Raw genomic sequence first — 26,721 nt, forward strand, 5'->3', positions numbered from 1 at the left:
CTAAAAAATAGGAGGATAAATTGAGAACAAAAAACACACTGGATGCACACTTATTTGTAAGATACAGTACTTTGCAAATAAATATTTTTCCTTACATATATTGGAACTCAACATCAGCAAATCCCTAACACAAACACCTTTCATTTTGGCTTTGCATATTAACTTTATATTGTTAATATAAGCATTATGAATACATTAAAACTCAATATGGATATAAGTCCTGCTAAAATTTACTTCAATAAATCGTAAGTGAAGCACATAGGGGCTACCTTTGAAAAGTGTTCGGAAACTTCAGATCGTGCAGAATGCAGCTGCTAGAGCAATCATGGGCTTCCCTAGGTATGCCCATGTTACACCAACACTCCGCAGTCTGCATTGGTTGCTGATCAGTTTCCGGTCACAATTCAAAGTGTTGGTTATGACCTATAAAGCCCTTCATGGCATCGGGCCAGATTATCTCCGGGACCGCCTTCTTCCGCACGAATCCCAGTGACAGTTAGGTCCCACAGAGTGGGCCTTCTCCAGGTCCCGTCAACTAAACAATGTCGTTTGGCAGGACCCAGGGGAAGAGCCTTCTCTGTGGTGGCCCCGGCCCTCTGGAACCAACTCCCCCCAGAGATTAGAATAGCCCCCACCCTTCTTGCCTTTCGTAAGCTTCTTAAAACCCACCTCTGTCATCAGGCAAGGGGGAACTGAGATATTCTTTCCCCCTAGGCTTTTACAATTTATGTGTGGTATGTTTCTATGTATGATTGGTTTTAAAATAAGGATTTTTAGCTGTTTTAGTATTGGATTGTCGCATGTTGTTTTTACCACTGTTGTTAGCTGCCCCGAGTCTACAGAGAGGGGCGGCATACAAATCCAATAAACATAAACATAGAATATTTTTTAAAAAAATATTACTCACCCGTTATTTTAACTCCATCTTTGGTTTCGATGGGAACACCAACCCCGAATTCATTTTCTCCAGAGACTCTGAAGTAATATATTCCACCTTCTTGTAGATTGGTAACTTTGTAGGAAAGACGATGGCAATTGTTGGTTACAGTGACCCAGGCTTTCTTGCTTGCTTCTCGTTTTTCAATGTGGTAATTCTTCACTGGAGCCCCTCCATCATTATCTGGGGCTTCCCAAGATAACACAGCAGACTCTTTTGTTACATCTTTTACAATGATACTAGATGGAGGTCCTGGTGAATCAAGAACTTTAACAATTAATGTCAAACTGGCTGTGTTTACTATGTTTTGTAATGTCAGTGTATACTTTCCAGAATCATTTCGTGTTGCCTTTTCAATGGTAAGCGAAGTGCGGTGATCTGAGGAGTCAATATTTGCTCTTGTGCGGAGATCAGTGTCTGGCTTACTCCATAGCACGTTAGGGATAGGTTTTCCTCTGAAAGGCACAGTCATTGTAAATGATTGACCTGCTTTCACAACTAACGTCTTTCTCATTTCATTATCAATATCAAAAACAGGTTCTTCTTCTCTTTCCTTTGCTACTTGAGGTTCTGAGGCCTCACTTGGATCACTAGTGCCAATTTTGTTCACAGATCTTACTCTGAAAACATATTCTGCTCCCGATGTAAGACTCATTACAGTGTATTCTGTTCCTCTTAAGCTTTGAATAGCAGTGGACCAATCAGTTTCACTAGTTAGCTTGTATTCCACAGTGTATCCAATAATAGGAGCTCCCCCGTCAAACAATGGTTTTGTCCATCCAATTGTTATATGAGATCTTGTATGGTCCATTATCTTGGGGCGAGATGGTGGTGATGGTAGGAAAACTGGATCTTCTGCTTTTATTAGTGGTGAAGCATCACTAGGAAGGCTAAGGCCTGCAGCATTTTCTGCATATACTCTATATTCATATTCACATCCTTCCCGAAGGCCTGAAGATTTTATTCTGAGATCATAAACTGGCTTTTTATTTACACGTATCCACCGTAAACTGTTTTTCTCACGCCTTTCAATCACATAACCAGAAATTTCATTTCCTCCATCACTTTCAGGTCTTGCCCAGCAAAGAGTCATGGATTCCTTTGTCACATTGGTAATCTCTAAAGATTTAGGGGGGGTTGGAATAGTAAAAGGATCCAGGGCCTTGACAGCTTCACTTTCTAAAGGCTCACCAACACCATATTTATTTACACCCATCACTCTGAAAATATATTCATTTCCTCTAAGTAGTTTCGTCACTTTGCAGGATGTTGTTGGAAGTTCTGCTTCACAAAGAGTCCACGCAAGCCTACTGGTCTCACGTTTTTCCACAATATAATAGTCAATCTCCGCCCCTCCATTTTCTTGAGGTGGTCCCCATGACAGATAACATTTCTCAGCGGTCAGGCCTTTAATTTCTAGTGGAGCTGCTGGTGGACCTGGTCTGTCAAGTACTTTACAGTTAACTGCTAATGATCTTGTTCCAGCAACATTTTGTAATGTTAACACATACTGCCCGGAATCCCGTCGAATGCAGTCTTTAACAGTGAGTGCTGTAGAATGATCTGTTGAGACTATTTCAACTCTTGCCTTTTCTTCAATATCTTTGCCATCCTTTGTCCATGAAATTATTGGCAAGGGTCGCCCTGCAACGTCAGCATTGATTTTTAAATTCTCTCCAGCTTTAATAACAATTTCTCTGAATTTGGCATCCATCATAATTCTTGGAGCTTCTATGTCATCTTTTACGGTAACTGGCCCAGTGGATTCGGATGGTTCACTAAGCTGGTCAGCAGCATTCCTGGCAATAACACGGAATTCATAGCGCTGGTCTTCAGTAAGTCCAATCACATCAAAGAAAGTTTCCTGGACATTTGTGAAACTGCACTTCAGCCACCGACCATCTGGGAGCTCTTTCCGCTCAATAATGTAGCCTGTAATTTTAGCACCGCCATCATATACTGGCTTGGACCAAGATAGTGAGACACATGTCCTTGTAATATTGGTCACTTCAGGTTGGCCAGGTGGGTCACATGGATCTCTTGCTGCCACAGGTTCACATGATTTGCTACATTTGCCAATTCCTACAATGTTTTCAGCGTACACACGATATTCATACATCAGGCCTTCATCAAGACCTGTGACCTTCATCTGAGTATCACTTATAAGGAATTTATTAACTTTAGTCCAAAGGATGCTGCTTCGTTCTTTACGTTCAAGATGATAACCAAGTACTTTACTACCTCCATCATTAACTGGTTCCTGCCAATTTACAATCATGAAGGTTTTTGTTGCTTGTACAACTCGAGGAGTACCAGGTGGGCCAGGTAGATTAAATGGATACTCTGCCACAACAGGAGCAGTTTCAGCATAAGTGCTCTTGCCATAACGATTTTCTGCAGAAACACGGAATTGATATTCTGACCCAGTGGTTAAGCGAAGTATTTTAATTGAAGTTCGTGCAACTGCTGCAGATACAATGGTCCATGTTGTTGTTGTAGTTTCTCTTTTCTCTACAATGTAATTATTAATTTGACAGCCACCATCATATTCAGGGGGTTCCCAAGATATGGATATATTATCTGCACTGACATTGTCAATATGTAATGAGGTAGGAGGTCCTGGTCTATCAAGAACAATTACATGGATGAAAACTGTTGTAGAGCCAGCACTGCTTGCAACATTCAATTCATACTTTCCTACATCTTCTCTTGAAGCTTCTTTGATGACTAGCGATGTGGATGTTTTTGAAGTGTGGACATTCACTCTCGTTGTCTCTCTTAAAGGCATGCCATCCTTTTTCCAGTTGGCAGATGGTACTGGCCTTCCTCTAATGGGTACATCAATCTTAAGATCTTCACCAGCTTTAACACTGAATGTATTGAAAAGGAGCTCAACAGAAGGCTGGATTTCAATGTCCTTTGCAACTACTGGGACTCCAAGTTGTCTTGGATCACTCTTCCCTTTTTCATTTATAGCACAGACACGGAAAGTATATTCTTCTCCCGTACTTAATCCAGATATTGTTGCTTCTAATGTTTTAACTTGGGTACAGGTGCTCCATTTTTCACTTCCTTTAGTTTGCATTTCTACTACATAGCCAGTTATTTTACTGCCACCATCACTCTCTGGTTTCTCCCATTTAATAGTAGCACTGTGACGAGTAACATCAACAAGAGTTACTTTTCCAGGTGGATAGGGTGGTTCAGAAACCTTAACTGGTTCAGATGTTTCAGCTGGCAAACCAACTCCATATTCATTTGCAGCTAAGACTCGGAAGTAGTAGCTGCATCCTTCTTGTAGCTGTTCGATTCTGAAGACATTTTTGTTGCAATTATTTGTGATAGTGGCATAGGCCTTTCTGGTCGTTTCACGTTTTTCAATTATGTAGTTTGTGATTTTAGCTCCGCCATCAATAAGAGGAGGCTCCCAAGCTAATGTCACTAAATCTTTCTTTACTTCTCTGACGGTCAGATTTACAGGTGCACTTGGTGTATCAAGTACTCTCACATTAACAAATGCTGATTTCTTGCCACTGTTGTTTTCCAAAGTTAAGTTATATTTTCCACTATCAAATCTGTTTACATTGTCAATCACTAACATTGTATAAGAACTGGTTACTTCAATCTGAGCTCTGTCACTCATGGTGCCTTCTGCTTTTTCCCATTTGACTTCTGGCTCTGGCCTTCCTTTAATTGTGACAAACAAACGTAATGTGCCACTAGCACGCACTGTGACAACTTTTCTGAGATCTGCGTCAAGTTCTATCTCAGGAGGTTCCATTTTTTCAGCTGCAACAACACTACCAGGGATAGTTGCTGGTTCTCCAACTCCTTCAGAATTCATAGCACAGATGCGGAAGTTATACTCGCTATTTTCTTTAAGTTTTGTTACTGTGAATTGTCTTCCTTGTAGACCTGATGGGGGTGTACACGTTGTCCATTCATCAGCAGTCGCTTCTTTAAATTCTACAATATATCCTTTAACAGGAGCACCGCCATCATAAGTAGGTTTGCCCCATGCAAGGGACACAGATGATCTGGAGGTATCTGTTACTTTTGGATTGTTTGGCGGGCCCGGTGGGTATATTGCCTCACAAGCACGGTAGAAAATGGATGGTTCACTGGGCTCACCAATACCAGCGGCATTTTCAGCAGAAACTCTAAATTCATAGAAATGGCCATCTGTCAGTCCAGTTACTCTCAATCTTAAGTCTGTCAGTCTCTTTTTATTGCACTTGGTCCATCTAATGCCATCTTTGTCTCGCTTTTCTAGTATATAACCTTCAATTTCAGCTCCACCATCGTCAGTTGGGCGGCACCAGGTTAAAATCATAGAATCTTTCGTGATTGCAGAAGCTTCAGGTGTTGAAGGAGGACCTGGAGGCTTATATGGATTGCATGCCAACACAGGTTCTGATTCTAGAGGGTCGCCAATTCCATATTTATTAACAGCCATTACACGGAAAATGTATTCGTTGCCTGAAAGAAGTCTGGTTGCTTTGTGATTCAGAGCTTGAACATCAGATGCTACTTGTGTCCATGAAAGCCGGCTTGTCTCTCTCTTTTCTATAATGTAATGAGAAATGCTGGCACCTCCATCTTGTAAAGGTGGACCCCATGCAAGGTAACATTTTTCTGCCGTCACACCTGTAACTTTCAAAGGGCCTTCTGGGGGTCCAGGTCTGTCAAGCACTTTTACAGTGATTGGTATTGATTTTGTGCCCCCAACATTAGACAGTGTAAGTGTGTAATGGCCTCCATCTAATCTGACACAATCTTTGACTGTGAGAGTTGTTCTTTCAATTGTAGTCTTAATTTCCATTCTTGCAGTTGCTCCTTCAAATTCTTTTCCATCTTTTGACCACATAACATCAGGAATAGGTTTTCCGTGGATGTCAGCCTCGAGAGCAAATGTTTCTCCTGCACGAACAACAATGAGATCTTTGTACTTGGGATCCAATGAAGCTCTTGGTGCTTCTATGGCATCTCTAGCGACAATTGGCCCTGTGCTTTCAGAGGGCTCGCTTACGCTACCGGCTGCATTTCTTGCAATTACTCTGAATTCATATCTTTGGTCTTCTACAAGACCGCTTACTGTAAACTCAGTTTCTATTACATTTGTAAAACTGGCCTTCATCCAACGGCCTTCAGGTAGTTCTTTCTTTTCCACAGTGTATCCAGTTATTCTGCTACCACCGTCATATTCAGGTTTTTTCCATTTTAGCGTCACGTAATTTCTAGTGATAACAATGGCATCTGGACGGCCTGGTGGATCACAAGCATCCCGAGCAACATACAGTTCAGAACATTTGCTAACCTTGCCTACTCCAACAATGTTTTCAGCGGAAACTCTGAATTCGTACTCAAGACCTTCTTCAAGACCTTCTGTTTTATATTTTGTGTCGTGGATGAGGACCTTATGTACCTTTGTCCAAAGGATGCTGTTTTTATCTTTACGTTCTAGATGATATCCAAGAACTTTGCTTCCTCCATCGTTAACTGGTTCATGCCATTGTACTATCATGTGGTCTTTGGTGGCTGTAGTGACGTAGGGGGTTCCTGGTGGCCCTGGTACTTTGTATGGATATTGTACAAGAACTGGCTTAGAATCTAGAGCAGCGCTCTTTCCATATCGATTTTCAGCAATAATTCTAAACTGGTACTCAGTTCCTGTTTTAAGTTTTGTTACTTTAATAGTTGTCCTTGCGACCGTTGCTGATACCATCTGCCAAACAGTGGTTGTAGTGTCACGTTTCTCGACAATGTAGTTGGATATCTGACAGCCACCTGTATATGCCGGTGGTTCCCATGAGAGGACTACGAAGTTTGAACTAACTTCATCAAAACGGACAGGTCCTTGAGGTGGGCCAGGCTTTTCTAGAACAATTATACTAAGATGCTCTGTTGCTGTGCCTGCGGTGTTGGTGGCGGTGACAGTATATTTTCCAAAATCATCTTTGTTGCTTTCTTTAATAAACAATGTAGTTAAAGTTGCTGTATCTTCAACATTTAATCTGGTTGTCTGTTTCAGAGGCTGGCCATCTTTCTCCCAAGTGATAGTAGGCTTTGGTCGAGCTATAAAGGGGATTTCTACTTTAAGATCTTCTCCAGCTTGTACAGTATATGTATTGAACATCAGTTTGAAACTGGGCTGAATTGTCTGATCTTTGGCAATCACAGGAACTGCCAGTGGCTTAGGATCACTTTTGCCTTTTTCATTGTATGCCATGACACGGAAATGATATTCCTGTCCAGAAATTAAACCAGACACAACTGCATTGCAGACTTTGGTTTCAGTGACAACAGTCCATTTATCAGATCCTTTTGGCTGCATTTCAACAATGTAGCCCAAAATTCTGCTGCCTCCATCATGTTCAGGTTTCTCCCACATAAATGATGCACTTCTCTGTGTCACATCAGTGAGTGTCACTTTTCCAGGGGGTAGAGGTGGCTCTGATGCTTTTGAGGCATCAGCAGTTTCAGCTGGACTACCAATTCCAAATTCATTTTCAGCCATAACTCTGAAATAATAAATGCTCCCTTCTGTAAGGTTTTCAATTCTAAAGCTAGTTTTGTTGCACTTAGCACTCACATTTGCATATGCTTTTCTGGTTGACTCACGTTTATCGATGACATAGTTCTTTATCTTTGCCCCACCATCATTAGCTGGAGGTTCCCATGTCAATACAGCATGGTCTTTCCTTATTTCTTTGACTACTAAGTTTTGTGGTGGTCCTGGTGTGTCAAGTACTTTAACTGTAACAAATGCAGACTTAGAGCCACTGCTATTCTCCAGTTTAAGTATGTACTTCCCAGCATCATTTCTATCACAATAATCAATTGATAGCTGTGTGTAATTAATTCCTTTTTCAATTTGAACTTTATCTGTAAATTCCCCTTCTTCCCGAGACCATGTGATTTCAGGAGTGGGGCGTCCTTTAAATGGGATATTGATCCTGACAGAGCTACCAGCTCTTACCACAATTCCCTTCCTTAATTCTGAGTCGATATCAAGTTCAGGAGCTTCAAGTTTATCTTCTGGTTTAATTGTACCAGGAATTGCTGTAGGCTCACCTACTCCAATTTTGTTGAGAGCACACACCCTTATCTTGTATTCTTGATGTTCTATGAGTTTTTTGATTTCAAAACGATTAACTCTCAGACCAGTCTGTGGAGTAACCATTGCCCATTCTTCTTCATCAGCTTTGCAGATTTCTACAATATATCCCAGGATATTGCAGCCACCATCATAAATAGGTTTACCCCATGCAGCTGTGATGGAATTCTTGGTTGTATCAACAACGTGAGCATTAGTGGGTGGACCAGGCTTGAACATAGGGTCACATGCTTTCCAGTATGGAGTAACTTGACTCGGTTCACCAATTCCAGCTATATTTTCAGCAGATACTCTGAATTCATATTCATGATCTTCATTTAGTCCTGTGACTCTTAATCGTAAATCTGTAATTCGACGTTTATTACATTTCACCCATCTAATACCAGTTCTATCTCTTTTTTCCACAATGTAGCCAATGATTTCACTGCCACCATCACTATCTGGACGATGCCAGGAGACTGTCATAGAATCCTTTGTAACATTGGTCACTTCAAGGTACGTTGGTGCACCAGGAACAACAAATGGGCTTTTCATAAGTACAGGTGCAGATTCCAAAGGCTCGCCAACTCCGTATTTATTAACTGCCATTATGCGGAAAATATATTCGTTGCCTTCCAGAAGTTTTGTTACCTTTAGCATTGTGGCTACAGCATCTGATGCAACTACTGTCCAAGCAAGACGACTAGTTTCTCTCTTCTCAATTATGTAGTGAGAAATATCACTGCCACCATCATGGATTGGTGGAGCCCAGGCTAAGGAACATTTTTCAGAAGTAACTCCAGAAATCTGAATACTCTCTGGAGGCCCTGGCCTATCTAGTACTTTCACTGTTACAGGTACTGATTTTGTTCCTGCAACATTGGTTGCCTGCAAAATGAACTGCCCACCATCCACACGTATAGCATCTTTCACAGTAATCAGAGCTTTGAAGTCTGTATTCCTTATTTCATACCGAGCAGTATCTTCAAGGACTTTGTCTCCTTTCAGCCACATAATAGTAGGAATTGGTTTTCCATGTACGTCAGCTTCAAGTTTGAAAGTTTCACCAGCATTTACAACAATTGCATCTTTATATTTTGGATCCATGGAAATTCTTGGAAGTTCAACTTCATCTTTTGCTGTTATAGGTCCTGTGCTGTCAGAAGGTTTGCTTACGGCTCCAGCAGCATTCCTTGCAATTACTCTAAATTCATATCGTTGGTCTTCAGTAAGACCTGTCACAGTAAATTGAGTTTCAGTGATATTAGTAAAGCTTGCTTTCATCCAACGACCATCAGGTAAGTCTCGTTTTTCTACTACATAGCCTGTTATTTTGCTGCCACCATCATACGCTGGCTTGGTCCATTGCAGAGTGATGGCACTTCTTGTAACAACAATAGCTTCAGGACAACCTGGTGGGTCACAGGCATCACGTGCTATATAGCATTCTGAAACTTTGCTTGCTTTGCCTACGCCAACAATATTTTCTGCAGAAACTCTAAATTCATATTCAATGTTTTCTTCGAGATTAGTTGTTTTGTAGTGTGTATCATGAATAATAGTTTTGTTTACTTTTGTCCATAGAATGCTGTTTCTTTCCTTTCGTTCAAGATGATAACCTAGAATTCTACTTCCACCGTCATTAATTGGTTCATGCCATTGCACAACCATAGAGTCTTTTGTAGCTATTGTCACAAATGGTGTTCCAGGGGGTCCTGGTTCTTTGTAAGGATACTGAGCAACAACTGGTTCTGATTCCAGGGCAAAGCTTTGTCCATATCTATTTTCTGCAAATATTCTAAATTGATATTCTGAGCCAGTTTTCAGCTTCGTCACCTTCAGAGTAGTTCTTGCAACACTAGCTGAAACTACTTCCCACGAAGTTGTGGTTGTATCTCTCTTATGAACAACATAATTAGTAACCTGGCAACCACCTGTATATACTGGAGGATTCCATGATATGGTGACACTTTCAGCACTAATATCTTCAAATTTAACTGGGCCTTTAGGAGGATCTGGTTTATCGAGTATTATAATTTCAATAGATGCAGATTTTTGTCCAACCACATTAGCAACTGCAATTTCATAAATTCCATTGTCCTCTTTATTTGTTTCTTTAATATTTAGAACTGTAAGATTAGGTGAATCGATTACATTTACTCTGGTTGTCTGTTTTAACGGAATGCCATCTTTGGTCCAAGAGACAGTAGGCTTAGGTCGACCAAATATTGGTACTTCGATCTTTAGATCATGTCCTACTTGTATACTGTAACTGTGGAATGCTGGTTTGACATCTGGTTCAATAACAAGATCTTTAGCGGTTATTGGTACTGCAAGGGATCGCGGATCACTCCTGCCCTTTTCATTTACAGCCATTACTCTGAAGAGATAATCTTGTCCTTGGGTTAGATTGGTAATAACTGCTTCAAGAACTTTAACACGTGTGCACTCTGACCATTTATCACTACCCTTCACTTGCATTTCTACAATGTATTGTAAGATTTTACTTCCACCATCATGTTCAGGCTTTGCCCAGCTCAATGAAACACTGTTTCTTGTAACATCATCCACTGTTATTTTTCCTGGAGGTTGAGGAACCTCAGCCACCTTAACTGGATCACTTATTTCAGCAGGCAGGCCAATTCCAAACTCATTCTCTCCAGAAACTCTGAAGTAATAATAACAACCCTCTTGGAGCTGATCAATTTTCCAGGATGTTTTATGGCAGTTTGTAACAACAGCTGCATAGGATTTTCTTGTGGCTTCACGCTTTTCAATGATATAATTTTTAACTTTAGCTCCACCATCTATTACTGGAGGCTCCCATGAAATTGTAACAGAGTCCTTGGTAATTTCTTTGATTTTCAAGTTAACAGGAGGACCTGGAGTATCCAAGACTCTTACACTGACAAAGGCAGATTTTGTTCCACTACTATTTTCTAAAGTAAGAGTGTATTTTCCAGAGTCAAATCTATTCATATTATCAAGAACAAGTGAGGTGAAGCTGCTGGTACTGTCGATAATAGCAGCTTCTCTGATATCCCCATCTACTTTACTCCATTTTACTTCAGGTGTTGGGCGGCCTCTGATAGGAACAAATAATCTTAATGAGCCACCAGCTCTTACATTGATCACTTTTCTCAGTTCTAAGTCAAGGTCAAGATCTGGAGCTTCCAATTTTTCTTGAACAAGGATGATTCCAGGAACATCAGCATGTTCTCCTACTCCTACTTTATTAACAGCACAAATTCGGAATTTGTATTCATGTTTTTCCAACAATTTTTCTACTTCCATATTTGTTTTCTTAATTCCAGTTGGTGGTGTACAAATAGTCCAGTCACCAACACTTACATCACATGCTTCAACAATGTATCCTTGAATTTCAGAGCCACCATCATAGATTGGTTTACCCCAAGAAAGGAAAACTGAAGATCTTGTAACATCTATTGCTTTGGGGTTATTTGGTGGACCTGGTTTATATATAGGGTCACAAGCTTTATAGTAGATAGAAGGTGGACTGGGTTCACTGAGACCAGCTGCATTTTCAGCGGAGACTCTATATTCATAGTCATGATTTTCCAGGAGTCCTGTGACTCGGTATCGAAGTTCACTGATCAAACGCTTGTTGCATCTTGTCCACCGAATGCCTTCTTTGTCACGTTTTTCTAGCACATAGCCCAAAATTTCACTGCCTCCGTCAGAAACTGGTCTATCCCATACAACAATCATTGAATCCTTGGTAATAGCTGAAACCTCTGGAGCCTTTGGTGGAAGTGGCACCACATAGGGATTTTTGGCAAGTACAGGCTCAGATTCAAGAGGTTCACCAACCCCATATTTATTGACAGCCATGATACGGAAGATATATTCATTGCCTTCCAAGAGTTTAGTAACTTTGCAACTAAGAGTTTGCACGTTGGCATCAGCTAAAGTCCAAACTAAGCGACTTGTTTCTCTTCTTTCAACAACATAATGTGAAATGTCACTGCCTCCATCCTGCAGTGGGGGTTTCCATGATAGCACACATTTTTCAGCAGTTGTCCCTGTTATAACAACAGGCCCTTCAGGTGGCCCAGGTCTGTCAAGGACTTTGACATGAACAGAAGCAGTTTTTTCACCTGCAACATTCTTCACCAACAAAATATAATGTCCGCTGTCAACACGAACAGCTTCCTTCACGCTTAGGCTTGTGGCAAAGTCAGTACTTTTTATATCCAAACGTGCTGTGTTTGTTAGTTCCTTGTCATCTTTCAGCCACTGAATAGAAGGCAGTGGTTTGCCATAAACATCAGCGTCAATCTTAAATGATTCAGTAGCATGTACTGTAAGTGTTTCTTTAAATTTGGGATCCATACTTATGCGAGGTGGTTCTACTTCATCTCTCACTGTGATAGCCCCTGAACTTTCAGAGGGCTCACTGAAAACGCCTGCTGCATTACGTGCAATCACACGGAACTCATACCTTTGATTCTCAACCAGGCCAGTTACTGCGAATTGAGTGTCAATTACGTTAGTAAAACTTGCTTTCATCCATCGGCCTTCTGGTAATTCTTTCTTTTCAACAATGTAGCCCGTGATCTTGCTTCCACCATCATACACTGGTTTCTTCCACTGAAGAGTAACAGAATTTCTTGTGACAATTATTGGTTCTGGACGGCCAGGAGGATCACAAGGATCATGAGCTTTGTAACATTCTGAACATTTGCTTGCCTTTCCAATACCAACAATGTTTTCTGCATAAACTCTGAATTCATATTCAAGTCCCTCTTCAAGTCCAGTTGTTTTAAATTTAGTGTCAGGAATTGCTGTTTTGTTCAACTTAACCCATAGAATGCTGTTTCTTTCTTTGCGCTCCAAATGATAGCCAATAATTCGGCTGCCACCGTCACTGACTGGCTCATGCCAATGTACTATCATAGTATCTCTGGAGACTTCTGGTACATGTGGAGTTCCAGGTGGGCCAGGAAGTTTGTATGGATATTGGGCAACCACAGGCTCTGATGTGAGATATGTACTCTTTCCATATCTGTTTTCAGCAGCAATTCTAAATTGATATTCGCTTCCAGTCTTTAATCTGCTCACTTTGAGAGTTGTTCGTGCAACAGTTGCTGAAACAATCTGCCAAGCAGTAGTAGACGTATCACGTTTTTCTACAATGTAATTGTTAATGGAACTGCCGCCATCATATTTGGGTGGCTCCCAAGAAATGATAATACTATCTGCAGTTATTTCATCCATCTTTACCGGTCCAGTGGGTGGGCCTGGTTTATCAAGAACAACAATACTAAGAATTTCAGTTGCTTCTCCTGCAATATTTGTAAGTTTTACCAAATATTGTCCAACATCTTCTTTACATGCTTCCTTTATTGTTAGCAATGTGTTGTTTTCTGTATTTTCTTCATTTACTCTAGTAGTTTGTCTTAGTGGCACATTATCCTTAAGCCATGTTACAGTGGGTTTAGGTCGACCAACAAAAGGAACGTCAACCTTTAACTCTTCACCTGCCAGTACACTGAATGTGGTAAACAAGAGTTTGAATGCTGGAGGTATTACAAGATCTTTTGCAATGACAGGCACACTGAGTTGCCGAGGGTCACTGATTCCTTTTTCATTTTGTGCTGAAACACGGAAGGAATATTCTTCTCCTTGGATCAATCCTTTAATAGTAGCTTCAGTAACTTTAACAGTGGCACAAGTAGCCCACCTGTCACTGCCTTTGCTTTGCATTTCTACAATATAGCCCAAGATTCTGCTTCCTCCATCATGCTCAGGTTTTTCCCAACTCAGAGACACACTGTTTCTTGTCACATCTAATAAAGTTATTTTTCCTGGAGGTAGAGGCCGCTCGGATGCCTTAACTGATTCTGATGTTTCAACAGGAAGACCTATTCCATATTCATTTTCAGCAAGAACTCTGAAGTAATAGCTGCAACCTTCTTGTAGCATGTCAACTTTCCAGCTGGTTTTATGGCAATTGGCCATAACAGTAGAGTACGCCTTTCTTGTTGCTTCACGTTTTTCAACAATATAATTCTTTATTTTAGAGCCACCATCTATGAGGGGAGGTTCCCAGGTGAGCGTGACAGATGACTTGGTGATCTCTTTTATTTTCAGATTCTGTGGAGCACCAGGTGTATCAAGGACTCTTACAATTACAAATGCTGATTTGCTACCTGAACTGTTTTCTATAGTCAATATATATTTGCCACTGTCAAATCTATTCACATTTGCAACCGTAAGTAAAGTGTAAGAACTTGTGGATTCAATTGTGGCTTTGTCTAAGGATTCTCCATGTTCTCGTGACCATTTTACTTCAGGTGCTGGTCTTCCTTTAATCGGGACAAAAAGTCTCAAAGTACAACAAGCTCGAAGAATCACAATTTTACGCAGCTCTGCATCCAGTTCAATCTCAGGGGGAAGCATTCGTTCTTCAGCTTTTGGTGTTCCAGGAACAAGAGCAGGCTCACCAATGCCTTCAGAATTCATGGCAAAAATTCTGATTTTATACTCCTGGTTTTCTTTTAGATTAGTGATGGTAAAAGATGTGGCCTTGAGTCCTGCTGGTGGTGTTACAATTTTCCATTCATCTTCATCAGGTAATGCTGTTTCAACCATGTAGCCAGTAATTTCTGAGCCACCATCATATAAGGGTTTATTCCAAGCAATTGTAATTGATGACTTGCTTGTATCTAAGACACGGGGATTACCAGGTGGTCCAGGTTTGAAAAGAGTGTCACAAGCTTTGTAGAATGGACTACTAGGACTTGGCTCACTTACGCCAGCAGCATTTTCAGCCTTTATTCGGTATTCATACTCATGGCCTTCTGTGAGTCCAGAAACTTTGTAACGCAAATCTGTCACAACTCGCTTATTACATTTCACCCAGCGTAATCCAGTTCTGTCACGACGTTCTACAATGTAATTGGTTATAGGACTTCCTCCGTCTGAATCGGGAGGTCCCCAGCATACAATCATAGAATCTTTGGTAATAGCTGTCACTTCAGGTGTCTTGGGAGGATCAGGTATTACATAAGGATTCACTGCTAGGACAGGCTCTGATTCTAGAGATTCACCAACTCCATATTTATTAACAGCCATTACTCGGAACACATATTCATTGCCCTTCAATAGCTTTGTGACCTTCAATTTTGTTACAGGAACTTCTGTGGCTACAGATGTCCATGCCAATCGACTTGTTTCACGTTTTTCAACAACATAGTGATCAATACTGGCACCTCCATCATCTAAAGGTGGGAGCCATGACAGGACACATTTGTCTACGGTAACATCAGACACCGCCAAAGGTCCTTCTGGGGGACCAGGTCTGTCTAGAACTTTGACATTGAAAATGTGTTTTGCAAAGCCACCTGGGTTGGATGCTGTAAGAGTATATGCACCGCCATCTCGTCTCGTGGAGTCCTTATTGGTAAGAACTGTAGAGAAATCTGCTATTTTAATTTCCAGTTTTGCTGTATCCTCAAGATCCTTGTCTTGTTTTGTCCATGTTAGAGTTGGTGGAGGTCGGCCTGCAACATCTGCTTCAAGTTTGAAAATTTCACCTGCTTTTACTACTAGAGTGTCTTTGTATTTAGCATCAACCATTATTCTTGGTGCCTCAATTTCATCTCTGCATGTTATTGCATCTGATGGCTCAGAAGGCTGACTAACGGCACCTGCAGCATTTCTAGCAATGACACGGAATTCGTAAGCAGCATCTTCAGTAAGCCCACTCACAGTGAATTCGGTTTCTAATATATTGCTAAAGTTTGCTTTTAGCCATCGGCCATTTGGAACATCTCTTTTTTCAACTGTATAGCCAGTTATCTTAAAACCTCCATTATATTCAGGTTTTGCCCACTTTAGGGATACTGCATGTCTTGTGATGTTTAGAGGAATTGGCTTTCCAGGAGGATCAATAGGATCGAGAGCGAGGGTTGGCTCAGATGGCTTGCTTGGTTTACTTTTACCTGCCAGGTTTTCTGCAATGACTCTGAATTCATATGCAATGCCATCCATCAACCCACTTGATTTGAAGGTGTTGCCTGATATTAAGGCTTTGCTGACAGTTTGCCAAAGAATGCTATTCCGCTCTTTTCTTTCAATGTGATATCCCAGAATTGGACTTCCACCATCTGTAAGGGGTTCGTGCCAGCTAATGCTGATTGAATCTTTTGTGACTGCAATGACTTGAGGAGTGCCTGGAGGTCCAGGAACTTTGAAAGGATAGCTAGCAATTACATTCTCTGAACTGATAGCTGGACCACAGCCATATCTGTTCTGAGCTTTAACACGGAATTGGTACTCAGTTCCAGTAGTCAGGTGAGCTGCTTTGTAGGTGGTACGTATAACAGTGGTTGCTAACTCAGCCCAGGAGGTACTGTCAGTTTTGCGCATTTCTACAACATAGTTGCTAATTGGAACTCCTCCATCATTTAGTGGAGGTTCCCATGAAAAGGTGACAAAATCAGATGAAACTTCTTCAAATCTAATTGGTCCAGTGGGTGGTCCAGGAACATCATGCACGTGAACAGTTATAACATCACTAACTTCACCAACAATGTTTTTAGCAGAGATTGGATATCTGCCACTGTCATTTCTTGTGCATTCACTAATGTTCAAAATGGTTGCAGTAGCTGTATTTTCATAGTTGACCCTTTGTGTTTGCTTGAGCAATTGATCTTCCTTTTTCCAGGTAACAGTCGGTCTGGGGCGACCAAGAACAGGAATCTCAACTTTGATATTGTCACCGGCTCTAGCAATTATGGTTTTGTGATAGATGCCACGCAAATCAAATTCAGGAAGCATCATTTGTTCTTTAACAACAACTGGCCTGCTTTCTCTTGGATCACTTCTTCCAGCACTGTTAACTGCCATAACCTGGAAAGTATATTCTTCATTTTCAGTTAGATTCTTTACCACACATTCTAATGTTTTCACTGTAGTAATGTGTGTCCACTGAGTTGAACCCTTTTTCTGTGCTTCAATTACATAGCCAGTAATTTTACTACCACCGTCATGTTCTGGTTTTGGCCAAGCAAGGCTGACTGAGTTCCTTGTGATATCCATAATATTAAGGCTGTCTGGAGGTGATGGTGCTTCTGTTGCTCTTATAGGTTCAGGGGTTTCAGCTGGTTCACCAATTCCAAATTCATTTTCAGCAAATACTCTGAAGTAATATTCACAGCCTTCAGCCAAACCAGGAATCCTAAGGGAACATTTGGAGCATTTGGTTGTGATAGTTGAATATGACTTACGCGTTGATTCACGTTTTTCTACTATGTAATTTGTTATACGGGAACCTCCATCAATTAGAGGCATATCCCAATGAAGAGTAATACAATCTTTGGATATGTCTCGGGGCTTCAGATTTATTGGTGGCCCGGGTGTATCCAAAACTTTTACATTTACAAAGCCAGTCTTTTTGCCAGCAGCATTTTCAAGGGTCATCAGATACTTTCCTGCATCATATCTATTACATTCTGTTATAATGAGGAGAGTGAATGAATCTGTATTGTCAATATTGGCCCGTGCTTTAAGTGGGATGTCATCTTTGGTCCATGTAATTTCAGGAGTCGGGCGTCCTCTAATTGGAACAAATATCCTAATGCTCAATCCAGCTCTGACCACAAGAGTTTTTCTCAGTTCAGCATCTAATTCAAAATCAGGAACGACTTCACGTTCTCTGATTTCAACATTTGGAATTAATGCTGGTTCACCCACGCCAACAGCATTGATAGCACTTATTCTGAAATTGTATTTGGCTCCAGGGTGGAGATTAGCAACCACAAATTGTGTGATTCTTAGAGCGGTTCCTGTGGTATCTTTCACCCATGTTTCTTCTCCTTCTTTTTGGTGCTCCACAACATAGCCAATAATTTCAAGTCCACCATCGTAATGAGGTTTCCCCCATGCTAGGCTAGCACTTGTTTTTGTCGTATCAGTTACTCGTGGATTTGATGGAGGTCCTGGTGGATCTATAATAATGGGGGGAAAAAGAGCTTAGATTAGAAACACTTTTTAGGAAATTGTTCTATTAATGCAGTGAAGATGGAAGAATTTTTCAAAGTACAAGAATTATACTAACATGCAGCATCTTTAGTTAGCACTGGTTGAGAAACATCACTTGGTGGTCCAATTCCTGCTCTGTTTTCTGCGCTGACACGGAATTCGTATTCATTTCCTTCTAGTAGTCCAGTTACTTTGTATCTAAGATCTGACACCGGTTTCTTTGAAACTCTAATCCATCTCACACCTTTCTTTTCTCTTCTTTCCAGGTGGTAACCTGTTATCTCGCTGCCACCATCATCTATTGGCCTCTTCCAGCTCACTGCCACAGAATTTTTGGTTACATTTGATATTTCTGGTTTGCCAGGAGGACCAGGAGGGCCTAGGGGAAAAAAGAGATGTTGAAAAATGCTAACATTTTTTATACGGATTGCAATAAATTTATTCTATGATTTATTGACCAGTTTTGCTTACCAAATCTGTCCACCATTTTAACTGGGTCTGACTGAGATGGTTCTCCTCTGCCATACTGGTTCACAGCTGAGACCCGGAATAGGTATTCATTTCCTTGAATAAGTTTAGAAACAACGTGTCTACAAGACTGGATGTCTTCAGCAACCTGAGTCCATAGCAATCGGCTAGTTTCTCTCTTTTCAAGCACATAAGACTTGATTGGAGATCCACCATCTTCTGTAGGAGGAGTCCATGTGAGAGTAGCTTTTTCAGCAGAGACATTACTGACTTCAATTGGTCCAGGGGGACCTGGTACATCTAAAACTGTCACATGCACATGTTCTTCTTTAGTACCAAAAGGATTAGTTGCAGTGATTGTATATTCACCCGAATCTTTTCTGGCAGCATACTTGATGCTAAGGGCAGAAGAAGTTGGTGTTGATTCAATATGAACAGTCTCTGAAGGCTTAAAATCTTTTCCTGCTTTAGACCAGACTGAAGTTGGAAGTGGTTTGCCAAGAATACTTATAGCAGACATTGCAATGGTGTCTCCTGCTTTCACAGTCAAGCCATCCTTGATAGTTGGATCAATAACAATAGTTGGTGCCTCTGTAACAAAAAAGTTCAAGAAATGAGGAGGACAAGAACATCTTTAAAATTAATTAGGTAAGATTATATATCTATCTATGTCTGTGTCTATGTCTATGTATACCTGTACCTACCCCTTCCCTACCCTACCCTACCTCTCCCTTTCCCTCTCTCCCTCCCCCTATACCTATACCTATGTATTTCATACCATACCATACCATACCATACCATACCATACCATAATCTATCTATCTATCTATCTATCTATCTATCTATCTATCTATCTATCTATCTATCTATCTATCTATCTACCTACCTACCTACCTACCTACCTACCTACCTACCTATCTATGGAAACATACCATATTCATCCTTGCATGTAATGGCTCCTGTAGGTTCAGATGGTGGGCTAATGGCTCCAGCAGTATTCTTTGCTCTAATTCTGAAGTCATATCTTGAGCCTTCATAAAGATCAGTTACTGTAAATGCACATTCAGGAACATTGACATGATTTGCTTTCATCCAGGTTTTGGAAGGTAGATCACGTTTCTCTACTATGTAGCCAATTAATTTGTGTCCACCATCATATTTTGGTTCTGTCCATACCAAAGTTACTGAGTTTCGAGTTATGCTGATAGCTTCAGGTTTCCCAGGAGGATCTGAAAATAATAGGAACAGAATATAGGAATAGCATCATGGATATTATCATTTATAGATAGATAGATATAGATAGATAGATAGATAGATAGATAGATGATAGGTAGGTAGATAGATAGATAGATAGATGATAGATAGATAGGTAGGTAGATAGATAGATAGATAGATAGATAGATAGATGATAGATAGATAGATAGATAGATAGATGATAGATGGATGGATAGATGGATGGATGGATAGATAGATGAGAGAGAGAGAGAGAGAGAGAGAGAGAGAGAGAGAGAGAGAGGAGACAATAACTTACCGATTGGATCAAGAGCCACAATTGGTTCAGATGGTAGACTTGGTTTCCCAACCCCAGCTATATTTATTGCCATTACTCTGAATTCATATTCTAAGCCTTCAGTCAGTCCTGTTACTCTGAAGTCTTTCATTCTTAGAGGAGTCTTGTTTGCTCGTTTCCACAAAATACTGTTTCTTTCTTTGAATTCAAGGTGGTAGCCTACCAAGAAACAAAAAACCCTATTGCTTATAATTGTAATAGTATAAGAACTAATGAACTGATAAAAATCAGTATTTTTCTTATACCATCTTTTACATTTTTAACCTTTAGTTTAGCCCTTTGCATCTAAAATTCTGGATAAACTTTCATAATTTCCCTCTAAAATTATCTGTCTCATTACCATAAATTACATGGCAAGTTCTTTCTTGCAAGTTGTATGCCTTTATTTACATTTAAATCATTTAAGTAACTACATTTAAAATGATGCAGAATCTGATGAAATCATTTTGCATTCTAAATATGAGTAAGTGCTATTGTTATATGTTGCCAGCATTCTGTTTTTTTTCCAGTTACCTAGTGTGCTTAAAACTACAAAGAGGGAAAAGGTGAGTTAATTAAAATATATCTCAGGGACTGAATTTTAGGGGAAGTTTAAGTAAAATGTATCTAAAAAAGTATACCTGTTATTGGTGAGCCACCAGTCTTTTTAGGGTCTGTCCATGTCAGAGATGCAGAATCATGCCTAATCTCAACAATTTTGGGTGGTGGAGGAGCATCAGGAACATCTAGAAAATGTAATAAATTAGACTCAATCATACATTGATACTGCAGAAGCATCACTTGCCTATAAATGACTATAGAGCAACTCTATTACTTACCAAATGGATGCTTTGCAATTACAGATTCAGATATTAGACCTTCACCTACACCGTATTTATTTTCAGCACTGATTCTGAAGGAATATTCACAACCTTCATGAAGTCTTGTAACTCTAAAGGTAGTTTTCTGCACAGCTGAGGCACAGGTCACCCATTTATTGGTCACATTGTCTCTCTTCTCGAGGATGTAGTTCGTGATTTCTGAGCCGCCATCATCTTTGGGAGGACCCCATTTTAATGTCATAGCATCAGCTGTAACTTCTTCAAATTTCACAGGGCCGGTTGGAATTCCAGGTTTGCCAACCACTTTTACAGAAATCGTGCCTTCTTTACTACCAGCCACATTCTTCAATGTAATTGTATATTTTCCAGCATCATCTTTATGGCAGTCACGAACAAGGAGTGAAGTGTTAACTGGTGTAGCTTCAAAGGCCACTCTTCCCGTCTGTGTTAGAGGAAGGTCGTCTCCTTTCTTCCATGTCACAGTTGGTACCGGCTTCCCTTTAATTGGAATTTTCAGGCGGAAAGAGCTTCCTTCTCTAGCCAAATAGCATAAGCCAGGGAGGTCTCTTAAATCAAGATCAGGTGCCACTATAAACCAAAGAAGGCAAATAATTAGGAATTCAGTTCAGACAATAGAATAACTTCCCTTCACATTTGTTCTTTATTTATTTTTTTCTTTTAACAACTCTTCAATCCCTTGCATCGGGGGTGGAGTTTGGGTGACTGAATAGAGCTAAGCATTTACTGGCTGGATACCCTTCCTGACACCTATTTCAGAGGTGGGATTCATCAGATTCTGGCTAGTTCTAGAGAATCGGCAGTGGACATTTTGAGTAATTCGGAGAACCGGCAAATACCACCTCTGACTGGCCCTGCCCCCATCACTTCTCTGCCTCCTGAGTCCCAGCTGATTGGGAGGAAATGGGGATTTTGCAGTAACCTTCCCCTGGAGTGGGGAGGGAATGGAGATTTTACAGTATTCTTCCCCTGCCATGTGCATCAAGTCATGCCCACCAAGCCATGCCACGTCCATCAAGCCATGCCCACAGAACTGGCAGTAACATTTTTTTTGAATTCTACCACTGCCCTATTTGCAGCTCACATCAGATATTTTCTCTTTGTGCCTAGAGAGAGAAATATCTGCAGCTACCTAGGATTGAACTGATAGCCTCCTGATTATGAGGCGAGAGCTCCAAGTCTAGGCCACCACACTGCTCCCTGTTGCTCTTCAATAAATAAGTAAAAAGGAGAGCCTATAGCTTTGTTATTTTTGCTGTAAAACATATTGGCATGAAAGGTTCTTTCTTCACTAAATACAAGGTTCGCAAGCACCATATGTACAATAAACAAATGGATGTAGGTATCTACTCACCAACATCATCCCTTGCCAGCACTGTAATTTCATTTGGTGTACCGTAGCCAGCTTCATTCTGTGCTCTCACTCTGAAAAGGTATTCTTTTCCTTCTTTCAAATCTTTTGTGGAATAGTGAAGATTCATAGATCTCATAACTTCTTGCCACTGGTTTTCACCAATCAGGAGTTCAACAATATATGCATTAATACGACTCCCGCCATCACTTATAGGCTTTTTCCAAGTTAAATTGCAGGATGACTTTGTGACCTGTGGAGCTTTTAAGTCCACAACAGGCCCAGGTGTTTCTGATTGAAACAAGAAAATGTCCACTTAGAAAAGGCTACAAACAAAATCAGAAACTTTAAGAGACAAGAGCCTTTTAATAATTGAAGAAGAGAAGAATGATCTTACCTGATGCTTTGACTGCATCGCGAGTTTCACAGGGGTCACCTATGCCATATTCATTTTCAGCAAAAACTCTGAAGAAATACGATTTGCCTTCTTCTAAGTTAGAAACCCTAAAACTAGTTTTTGGACATTCAGTGGCCACTGTAGACCATGACTTTCTTTCTGCGTCACGTTTTTCAACCACGTAGTTCTTCACTGGACTCCCACCATCTATTAGAGGAGGCTCCCATGAGATGAAAGCAGAATCTTTAGATGCTTCTTTTACAATCAGATTAATAGGGGGACCAGGAGTATCTGCATTAAAACAAGTGAGCAACAGCAATTATTGACTAAAATATACAATACTTTTGAATATAAAGTCAGAGGAACTTGTGACTTTGAAACCACTAGGTTTTGAAAAAAATGCATAGACAGATAAACAGGTAGAGATTGGCACTCACCAAGCACTTTGACTACAATGGTGTATGACTTTTTGCCACAGCTGTTCTCTAAATGCAAGACATATTTCCCAGCATCGTATTTATTGACATTTTCACAACGCAGGAAAGTATCAAAATCAGTGGATTTGATGTCCATTCCTGGCCGGTCTCTTATGTTGGCATCCACTTTAGTCCAAAAAATCTTTGGAGGTGGTCGTCCTCTTACTGGCACATAAATCCTCATTGTGACTCCAGCACGTAATACCAGAACTTTCCTCAATTCAGCATCAAGTTCTCCTTCAGGTGGAACTAAATTTCAAATAGAAGATTTAAAAAAAAATCAACCGTTTGAACAAACATTAGAAAATATAAAACAAAGAAGGTAAGGCGAATTAAAAATAGGAAAATGATGGTTTGGAAGTACAAAGAGAAAATTCTTCTAAAAGGTCTTTCACAGTTCTCCTCAAAGTTTCAGACAGCATGCTATTTAATCAAAGCAGAAAGAAGCATCTCGCATTATGGTGAGTGGTTAAACTGCAGCATTGCAGGCTGACTCTGCCCATAGCCAGGAGTTCAATCCTGACTGGCTCAGGCTTGACTCAGCCTTCCATCCTTCTGAGGTCAGTAAAATGGGGACCCAGATTGTCTGGGGCAATATACTGACATTTGTAAACTGCTGATACAGTGCTGTAAAGCACTATGAAGCAGTGTATAACTCTAGATGCCATTGCTATTTTATATTCTATTTCTTACTTCCTTCTGCATAGAATCTTGAATTAAGCATACCTCTTGTCCAGGAGTGGTATTCACTTACCTTCCCTACTGTTTTGCAAATGTGAAATGAGCAAAGCTGAATACCACTCCAGGCTTCCAATCAAATTGGAATGTACACATGCTGTAGTGTTGCTGTCTATTTCCCATGAGGAATATTTTTATACTAAAATGCATTTTGTTATTTTTTAATTCCACCTTCATTATTTTTATAACTAACTCAGGGTGAATAACATAACTAATACTTCTTTCTCTTCTGAGTTTCCCCACAATAGCAATCCTTAAGGCGAGTTGACCTGAGAGAAATTGACCCAGTTGGCTTTCAATGCCTAAGGTGGGACTAGAACTCAAAGTCTCCTGTTTTTTAGCTTTGTATTTTTAATCACTGGTTCAAACTGGTTCTTGGAAATACTGTATATCTTCTGAGTATCATTCAGAAAGAGGGGGAAATGGTTTTCTTAAAGTAGAAGGGCGATCCAATGTTTTCAGTAAGGAAAAATACTGATATTATTATGGATGGCATGAGAAGTAGATAGTTTTATATTAAACACCACCATCCTTTTACTTTGAGGTGTAGATTGTTTCATCATTGTTGGGAACTGAAAGACAAGGGTTTCTATAACAGGTTCACATGAATTCATAGATTGAGCCTCTTACCCCGGATTAAAATGACAAATTCAGGTTTTTTTCAAAGTACTCACTTAGAATATCCTTGGCAAGGTGCTTGTCGGGTACATCACTTGGGTCACTGTAGCCAATCTTATTGACTGCATAAATGCGGAACTGATATTCTGTGTTCTCTGAAAGTCCAGTTACTACATAATGTGTATCGGGCAAGTTCTTTGGCAAATTGCATCGGACCCAGTTTTCTGTGTCAACTCGTTTCACTTCAACGAGGTAGCCAATAATGGGGCTTCCACCATCGTATGCTGGCTTGCTCCAAGACAAGCTGATAGAGCTACGTGTACTATCAACAACTTTTGGGAATGCTGGGGGCCCAGGAGGATCTGGGAATAAAAAACAAAACCACAGTTATATATGGCAGAAACATTTGGACACAGCCATTAAAAAAATTATGTGTGAGTGTGTACGTGCACATGTGTGCAACTGTCAACTTACACTGAGGATCACGAGCATATACTGCCTTAGATGCTCCACTTGGTTTGCCTGGCCCAGCTTTATTGAAAGCAATTACTCTATATTCATATTCTGTTCCTTCTTGGAGTCCAGTGGCCTTTACCATTCTTTCAATGACTGGCTTTCTATTCACTTTTGTCCAGTTAAGAGCTTTTGTTTCACGTTTCTCAACAATATATCCAGTTATAGGGGAGCCACCATCATCAGCAGGTGATTTCCAGCTCACTGTCATGGCGTCCTTTGTTACATTGCTAATTATTGGTGGATCACAAGGCCCAGGTACATCTAAAAATAAATATTTGAAGTGAACTTAAGCAGTTGTTAAGCTATAACTCAGTAATAACTGGACTGAAGGAGTAACTAAGATGTACTTACCATATGGGTTTTTAGCTATCACATTTTCAGTTAAGATTGGATCACCTACTCCATATTTGTTCTCAGCAGATATGCGAAATTGGTACTCGTGTCCTTCAATCAGCTTCTCAACACTGCAGCTTGTGATTGGGACATTTGCAGTGACTTGAGCCCAGTTGGGTCTACTCGTTTCACGTTTGTCAACAATGTAATTTGTAATGTCTGACCCCCCATCTTCAAGAGGAGGTTCCCAAGACAGCATGGCTCGATCGACATACATATTTGTAATTTTCACTGAAGCTGGAGGACCAGGTTTATCTGGAAAACACAATTGTTGCACAGAGAAATTCTAGATCCATCCCATATTAACAGAATAGCCCAGTTCTCGTTCATCTTTAACTTACCTAACACTTTAAGCTTTATAGTTGCTGATTTGGAACCACTTGCATTCTCAGCAGTAATAGTATAATCTCCCGTCTGCTTTCTAATGACACTGAAGAGCTCCACAGTAGACAGGTTTCTCTTGGTGGTGATCTTAATTCCTTCCACTGGTTTTAGAAGCTCCCCTTCTTTCTTCCAACTAATAGTTGGCATAGGTTTGCCATAGAAATTTGCTTCCAAGCAAACATTGGTTCCAGCCTTTGCTACAAGTAAGGCTTTCATACCTACCCCAAGCTCTATCTTTGGTGGTACTGAAAAAGTTAAAAAGAAAGAAAGAAAGAATGAATGAATGAATGAATGAATGAATGAATGGTGAAGACTACTTTGTGGGAAATATGAAGGTCAGCTTTAATATTAGGTAATAAATCCCTTACCATTTTCTGCCTGAACAGTGATTGGATCTGAAGGTTCAGAAGGTGCACTAATGTTTATTGCCGTTTTTGCTATTGCTCTGAATTGGTACTGAGCATTTTCCTCCAAATCAGTTGCGGTGTACTCTTCTTGAGGGATCTGATGGGGAGTAGAATTGCACCGGACCCATTTAGCACTTGGCAGCTTACAGGCTTCAACATAGTATCCAATTATCTTGCTACCACCATCATGTTTTGGTCTTGCCCAGATAAGAGACACAGTACTCTTTGTCACATCAATAACTTCGGGTTTACCAGGTGGATCTAAAATAACAAATGAGATCAAGTTTACTTTCCATGCAACTTGTTTATTTTAGCCTCCATGTAGTTTAGACTCCTAATTTAACATTGCATTATTTTAACGAGGATTATAAAATCTAGAGACCAAACAAGCTGACAGTGCAATCTAGAAAACATGAAATCTATAAGTAAAACAAATATAGGTCTATGCTTGACTCTCCTTTTGAAACTTTTGAGATATTGAATATATTGGATATTATAAAGTTTTGGAAGAAGACAAAGCATT

The 26,721-nt window shown here is 40.3% G+C and overlaps 1 protein-coding gene across 1 annotated transcript in view; it reads right to left on the bottom strand.

The window, feature by feature from the left end:
- Positions 1 to 26,721, bottom strand: part of LOC139169288 (titin-like) — a 329,115-nt gene that overhangs the window by 33,401 nt on the left and 268,993 nt on the right. Inside the window, exons 144-158 of the mRNA XM_070755280.1 lie at positions 26,160 to 26,459; positions 25,749 to 26,036; positions 25,366 to 25,662; positions 24,973 to 25,275; positions 24,555 to 24,860; positions 23,104 to 23,391; positions 22,667 to 22,957; positions 22,273 to 22,560; positions 20,898 to 21,488; positions 20,700 to 20,804; positions 20,041 to 20,238; positions 19,442 to 19,738; positions 18,513 to 19,100; positions 18,118 to 18,420; positions 908 to 18,007 (exon numbers count right to left, since the gene is read on the bottom strand). Of these exons, the coding sequence (XP_070611381.1) occupies positions 908 to 18,007; positions 18,118 to 18,420; positions 18,513 to 19,100; positions 19,442 to 19,738; positions 20,041 to 20,238; positions 20,700 to 20,804; positions 20,898 to 21,488; positions 22,273 to 22,560; positions 22,667 to 22,957; positions 23,104 to 23,391; positions 24,555 to 24,860; positions 24,973 to 25,275; positions 25,366 to 25,662; positions 25,749 to 26,036; positions 26,160 to 26,459 (21,543 nt within the window). The remainder of the gene's footprint in view (positions 1 to 907; positions 18,008 to 18,117; positions 18,421 to 18,512; positions 19,101 to 19,441; positions 19,739 to 20,040; positions 20,239 to 20,699; positions 20,805 to 20,897; positions 21,489 to 22,272; positions 22,561 to 22,666; positions 22,958 to 23,103; positions 23,392 to 24,554; positions 24,861 to 24,972; positions 25,276 to 25,365; positions 25,663 to 25,748; positions 26,037 to 26,159; positions 26,460 to 26,721) is intronic.

Source organism: Erythrolamprus reginae, chromosome 1 (assembly GCF_031021105.1).
Source record: "Erythrolamprus reginae isolate rEryReg1 chromosome 1, rEryReg1.hap1, whole genome shotgun sequence".
Lineage (NCBI taxonomy): Eukaryota > Metazoa > Chordata > Lepidosauria > Squamata > Dipsadidae > Erythrolamprus > Erythrolamprus reginae.